General features: G+C 34.3%; 1 protein-coding gene and 1 non-coding gene across 2 annotated transcripts; one reads left to right on the forward strand and one right to left on the reverse strand.

Annotated features, from left to right (window-relative positions):
- Nucleotides 1-1,623: 1,623 nt before the first annotated feature.
- LOC121236860 lies at nt 1,624-4,431 on the forward strand. Its single transcript, XM_041133343.1, has 3 exons — nt 1,624-2,060; nt 2,479-2,631; nt 3,306-4,431. Exons 1-3 carry the CDS (start codon nt 1,908-1,910, stop codon nt 4,044-4,046), a joined length of 1,047 nt encoding a protein of 348 aa, XP_040989277.1. The 5' UTR covers nt 1,624-1,907; the 3' UTR covers nt 4,047-4,431.
- A 531-nt stretch (nt 4,432-4,962) lies between these two features.
- TRNAL-CAA lies at nt 4,963-5,046 on the reverse strand. The gene has a single exon. It is a non-coding gene; the product is annotated as a tRNA-Leu (tRNA).
- Nucleotides 5,047-7,020: the final 1,974 nt, after the last annotated feature.

Below are 7,020 nucleotides of genomic sequence, written 5' to 3' on the forward strand. Positions count from 1 at the left end.
GGAGAAGTGAAAACTGTGAAAAATGAAAATTAAAAAGCAAGACAGTTGGGATCATGATTTTTACAATATAAAATTACTTTTGAAAATAAACAATACATCTTCAAATTTGAAGATATACTTAAAATTACTATAGTACTTCATAGTTCAAGTTTTTACTTTTTGAAGAAGTCAATGTAGATCATTTTATCTATATTTCTTTAAATTTTGAAGAAGTCAATGCCAGTGCTCATAAATTGTAAAATTTTTATTATTGTAAAATAAATATAATGTCATGCCATGTAAATTTCTAAAGTTACTTTTATCAAATTATTTTTAGACCTAACACTTCTCTCGTACATATAATATGAATGCATTTTTTCTTGACATGAGGCAAGAATCGAGAATCCAGGAGCAATTACTGGGTCCGTGAGCAGAATAAGCTTGGCCTATACTCAAAACTAATTTTGCTTCATCTACAAGATCAGTGGTGATGATCACCTCAATCAAGGAATTCATTTTAATTAATTCAAAGCAGTCTTAACGTGTGTTTTCAGTCTGTGTTTTGTGTTTTAACACATTGTCTAGTCCTCTTTCTCTTGGATGGGGACCCAATCAATCCTCAAAAGAAGCTTTGAACAAATCATATTGGCTGTAAACGTAAAAGAGTGCAATGACAATCATTTTAAAAACGTGCTATTAAGTATTAGCTAGCCCTCTTCCTTAATGGTCTCCAATATGAACCTTTGAATTAAATTCTACTTAACACTAGGCTGAACACGGCTAACAAAAGAATCTAACTGGTTTGCAAAGCAAAAAAGAAAAAGACAAAAAAAAAAAGAAAAAAAAAAGAGTCAAAACACTAACAAGTTAATTATAAATAATTAAAAAATATAGAGCTAAAATATTTCTCACATTTCTAATGGAGTTTAGTTTTTTTAATATATTTTTAAAAAAATTTGCCAGTTGTTTTTGTTATTAACAAAAGATGTTATAGATTTTTCAACTCTAAATAGAAATGTAAAGAATATTTTTGAAAAATTAAGACGAGAGTTAAATAATAATTTTTTATTTTATTTATCGGAAAAATATTTATAAGTATTAAATAATAAACACAAATGGGTACAGAAAAGGGTAATAAGTAAAATGATCATAATGATAGATTTATTACATTTCTTCCACCCTTTTACTACTCTATTTGAAATTTTTATTTTTTTATTATTTATTTTATACATTTTTTTAACATCTTTAATCATTAAAAAAATTTTAAAAAATTATATAAATTCATTAATAGTTACTTTCTTAACTATTAAATAAAAATAAAATAATAAAATAGTAGTAAAAAATTAACAGGAAGGTAGTAAATTTATTATTATCAAAAGTAAAAACTCAAGGGCTATTGTTGTGGATGGTTAGGCTTAAAATTAAGTACTATTTAGATGAGATGAGATGAGATAATTTTAGATTATTAAAGTTAAAAGTTAAATAAAAGATTATTTTTTTATTATTGTTATTGTTTTAAAATTTAAAAAAATTAAATTATTTATTATATTTTATATAAAATTTTAAAAAAAATTATAATTATAAGATGGTAACGTAAAATTTCATTGTTACGGGGCCCGGTAATTACACGAAAATAAGTAAAAATGTTGAGCCACGAATTTAGACGATGGAAAATTAGTAGACAATTCCCAATTCCCAAGCAAACCCTAACCCCACTCCCCCAGATTTTCTCCACCAGAAATTTTAACTATTTCCCTCTCCAGACGCTATTTCCATATCCCTGGCCTCTCGAGGTCGAATTCCCATTCTCCTTGATACATAATTTCTCTCTCTCTCTCTCTCTCTCTCTCTCTCTCTCTCGTTCTCTCTTTGATGCGAGTATTCGGAACTTCTGGGAATCAGCTTGTGACCGACCGGGATTGGCACTCATGTTGAGCTCCGCTTGCTCTAACTGTCTGACTCACCGCCCCTTCCTTCTTCCCTCTATCACTCGGATTAGGGTTTCGAACCGACCAGGCACTTTTTCTCAAAGTACCCCGAATTTCCGGAGCTTTCGATCTCATTCGGACCTCTTAAAGACCGTAAGCAATTATCAAATTTATATTTTCTCGTTTTCAACTTCTATCCATATGTGTGTGTGTGTGTGTGTGTGTGTGTGTGTGTAATCTGTTTAATTTAGTGAACTGAACGTGTGATTAGGGTTTAACTCTTTGTTGGGTTGCTGGAAATATTAGCAAAGAAAAAAAAAATAAATATTTCAGGGTTTTTTATCGACTATCGGGAATCCGAGTGGGAGGCTTAGTTGAATTTTGTTTTACTTACTGACTGCATATAATTGGAATTAAATTCCTTTGGAGATAATATATATTGAATCCTACTTATCAAAATAAATCAATTGAATAGTTCAGGGCTTATTTTAATTTTTTTAGTTTTTTTGGTATTTTTAGTGGTGATAGTTGTGGGTTGCTAAGGATTTTCTTTTTACATATTATTGTGCAGAAATTGAAAATATCATGCTTTAGGCATGAGGATTTTGCCTCAGAAACCCCAAAGACCGAATTTCTTGAACATTATCTGCCTGAGGAAACGGTGAAGACTGAAAATGACAAGTCATATGCCAGTAAAAGAGATTGGGCATCGAACCTTCGAGAGGTAACACTTCTCATCATGATTCCTATGGGTATTTGATGCTAATTATATTTCAGGTGCTATACATGCCATTCTTTGTTTTTTAGCCTATAAATGTGCTTTGGATTGTTTACCATTTGGTAGATGTGCAAAGAATATGGAATGGCGAATTGGATTGAGAGGCTTTTAGTATAAAAGAAATCTAAGCATTGTGTGGTATATATTTGTGAAGTTGTTACTTAGTATCTAAGAGATCTAACAATCGAAGTTATGATTTAGCGGTGAGGCAGTTAGCTCAACTCTTAAGTTGTGGCATTGTCCCTGCAGTCTGTAAGTTTTTTATAGGTCCCCGCTATCTGTTATTTAATGGTTTGTTTGACAGAGGCTCTGTATTGTTGCCTAGAGAGTGACGGAAAAGGTTTTCCTTTCCATTTTATCATGATTTCCACTGTAAGCCCAAGATGCTGCTTAAACCACCTCTCTTTTTTTTTGCTGCAACTTTCCAAGCACTTCAATAGATCTGTGATTATCCGTATGTGTATAGAAAACTAGGAACACAATTTTACTTTCGACTAGGATACAGTTTTTATTGTACTTCAATTAGAAGTTCTTACTAATCATGAAGTAAGTTTTAGATATATGACATATTTGTTAGCATGCACCAAGCTGTTCACTAATTGGCTCGATTGACTTTGCAGGCTGCAAATGCAATGTTCAGGGTGATTGGGAGCAGATGGACTGTACCCTGGACAGCAGAGACCATATTGAAGGTTATGCTTCTTTGGATTGCTGCATTTTGGTTTATAGGCTCATGGATGATTCCATTTGCAGCCCACATTGCGGGTTTCAATAAGGACTCTCTGACATTTAGAGGCCAAGCCTTATTGAGCCTCATAACTGATGTAACTGAAGGCATTGCTGGAATTGCAATCCTTCATCGCTGCCTTTCTAGGTTTCGTCCTCTTCCACCCGATTGGTTTAGGTTTAACCTTAGAGGGAACTGGCATATTGATGTGATTCTGGGGTGCTTCATGTTTCCACTGGTTAATCGGCTTTCACAGTTAAACCTTAACCTACTGCCTCTTTTGCCTTCTACACCTGTCACTCTCTCAAGCGTTGAGCAGTCAATTTTAGCTCGAGATCCTGTGGCGATGGGATTGTATGCTGTAGTAGTGTCAATTTGTGCTCCTGTCTGGGAGGAAATAGTCTTTCGTGGTTTTCTTCTTCCTTCCTTGACAAAGTACATGCCTGTATGGTGTGCGGTACTGGTGAGCTCGGTCGTCTTTGCTCTAGCACATTTTAATGTACAGAGGATGCTACCGCTTATTTTTCTTGGGGTGGTAATGGGTGTTATTTTTACACGGTCGAGGAATCTCTTACCATCAATGCTCTTGCATAGCCTCTGGAACGGATTTGTGTTCTTGGATTTGATGAAGTAACTTCTTTACGTTGTGCTTGCTTAATATATAGTACAGTGATTGCCCATCCAACATCAATGAAGCACAACTCCAGGCTCATTTCGTGGGGCTGCAATTCTTCCAAGTACCGAGTCTATTCCCCTTAACACGGATGGATGCCTGTTCTGTATCAGCAAAGTCGATCCCAAAATGCTGACAGAAAGCAGTACCGCGCGTCCACCTACTGAATGCAAGAAGTACCAAGTACTGGGCGGACGTGATATTCATTCAATCAAATCTTGTTTGTTGAGAGCATCATTCCACCACTTTGTTCATGTATTTGATGTCATAAAGGGTATAAGGTATAAAAGAGAGAATGTGAACAATAATATTCCAAAATGGATCGTGTATTCCACCTTATGTGAAATTCCCTTGTAAATTTTTTAATGGGCATTTTCTCATTCTACCTTTGTTCTGATCTGTTCTGTTCTGTTCTGTTCGTCTTTGGTGGCCTACATTTTTGTTACCTAGGGCCAAATTATGTGCCTCATTTGCCCTGCGGACCAAATTAAAGGAACTTAAAGATATGCCCTTTAATTCGAACAATCCCATATATTCCCTTCCCCAAGATAACAGTGAGCTCAGACAGCAAGCTCTCTTGGTCTGGAATGATTTACACAGACAGGAACTTATAATGTCTACAAATTGGGGTAGTTAAGCTAGAATTCATGGTGCGACGGAAGGCATTATTATTAAAACCAATGCCCATCGAGTATACCTTTCTCGGCATGCAATCATTTTACTGAACACATTATTTGTTCTGGAACTTTGGTTGCTCGGACTCTAAACTCTAATCTCCGCATGTGCATTTGGACTACCCTCCTAGTCCTAGTGGCCCAGAAAAATAAAATTGCATGCAATTTTAACAAAAATCATTGCAAACTTCCAAAAATATAAATGTCAGAAGTGGGATTTGAACCCACGCCTTCTCTCGAAGACCAGAACTTGAGTCTGGCGCCTTAGACCACTCGGCCATCCTGACTTTAGTTTGCTTATATTCTTAAATTTTAGACTTAAACTTGTTTAAATAACTTCTTCGGAACAATAGTTGAGAAACATGTATTTCATTATCTTAAAAGAGTCTGAATTATATATATATATATATATATATATATATATAAAGTCTGAATTATCACAAATCTTTCACACAAAAAAAAAAGAAGAAAAGAAATAACAAGAAGAATAAGGACTAGTTTGGATATTGAGAATAGTATTCTCATAATACCTCATTACTATTCATTATTTTATTATTACTTTTCATATACTTTTTATTATTATTTAATATTCTATCATTATTTTTTTTATTTTACTATTCATAAAATACCTTAAAATTCCTCACTATCCAAACGCAACCTAAACGTTCATACGTGATTTTCACTTATTTATTTTTTAAAACTAAAAATACAAAGTAATTACAAACAGGGAATTGGTAGTGACATGATAAATAAATGAAGATAAAATAAAATTAGTATCGGTACCACCAAAATTTTCTTGAAAACAAAATAGCAAAAAATTGGTAGTTCACATATCCCCGTGACTGTTGGGCCAAACATCAGTCCATTGTGGGGGAGAAGGACAAATAGGGTTTCAGTTCCGAGGACAAGTTTTACACACTGCTACTTAGCAATGGACAACTGGGCCTACTCGGCCCATGTCAGTAGTTTATTATTATTATTATTAATTAATCTAATTGAAACTTTATCACAGACCAATGTGGGCACGTTGTTGTGGGTAACCAACTAACCATCACGCGCATTTATGTGGGCGCACCTAAGCTCATATAAGGACATGGCCATCACCGGAGCGGTGCATGTGACGCTGCTGTTTGTTATACATCACAGAAAATATATGTCGGCTTCTGCCGCGCACTCGATCTTGGGGAACGTAAATAAGGGCTTGTTTGGAACGTAAATACTTGCAGTTCTCAAAGAAATCAATGCTTTGCTGATTATAAAAAGGGTCATTTCTAGTTATAGTATTTATTCAATAATGTTATACTCTATATTTTTATTTTATTTTTATCTCATTATGTAAGATGTGACATATTGATTATCATTAGATAATAAATAATTATTTAATAAAAGATTATCCAATAGTGATAAACGTATTATATCTTGCATAATAAGATTAAAGTAAGATAATAGTATGGTATATAAAAATTCTCATATATTTCAAGTCCTCGCGAAAATTTTGAAGGCTGGCTAGAGCAATATTGTTATTGTCACCTAGAACAAGTTTTGGGTGAAAATATTCTATATTTATATATCACTAGATAGAGTAAAATCATGAAAATCATATACGAAGCCTGTTAAGGTCTAAAAATAGTGCAACAGGTAGGAAAGTCAGTAGAAAAAGTCATTTTTGACCCACCAAGACTATTTGGGCCTTGATTGGTGCTGTATGGATCCCCTAACAGTAGTCCGATGCGGCTGTACAATATCTGTGCATTCATCTATGGCAGTGAGAAATAAATATATGTAGGAAAAATAAAGGTAAGAGATACACGGATTTACATGGCTCGGCGTAAAGCCTACGTCTATGGAGGTTTTGGCCGGGGAGGGGAGAATCCACTATAATATAAATACTTTACGGTATCTCATGATCTTTCATCATCGCTGTATAATAGAGATCGAAACTCTATTTTTTGGGAAGCTCTATTTGTTGGAATCCTTATCGTGAGGTTAAAGAAAATGAAGAAGAAGAAGAAGAAGAAGAAGAAGAAGCCCGCTTGAAAGTCATATGGCCGCCTCCTTTATCCCTGGCCTACTACTCCATTGCTTTACATCACATCTTCATTTTTTCTCCTGATACCATTTTCTTTTCTCAGCTATTTGTCTCCTCATTTCTCTTCCTTCTCTCTTTCTTCCATTTGGGTAAGACCTCCTACCTTAGATGGATTTAAAAAACCACTTTAGACCGGATATATTTTATTCCTTCCACCTACTTTCTTTCCACT

Source organism: Juglans microcarpa x Juglans regia, chromosome 6S, assembly GCF_004785595.1.
Source record: "Juglans microcarpa x Juglans regia isolate MS1-56 chromosome 6S, Jm3101_v1.0, whole genome shotgun sequence".
NCBI lineage: Eukaryota > Viridiplantae > Streptophyta > Magnoliopsida > Fagales > Juglandaceae > Juglans > Juglans microcarpa x Juglans regia.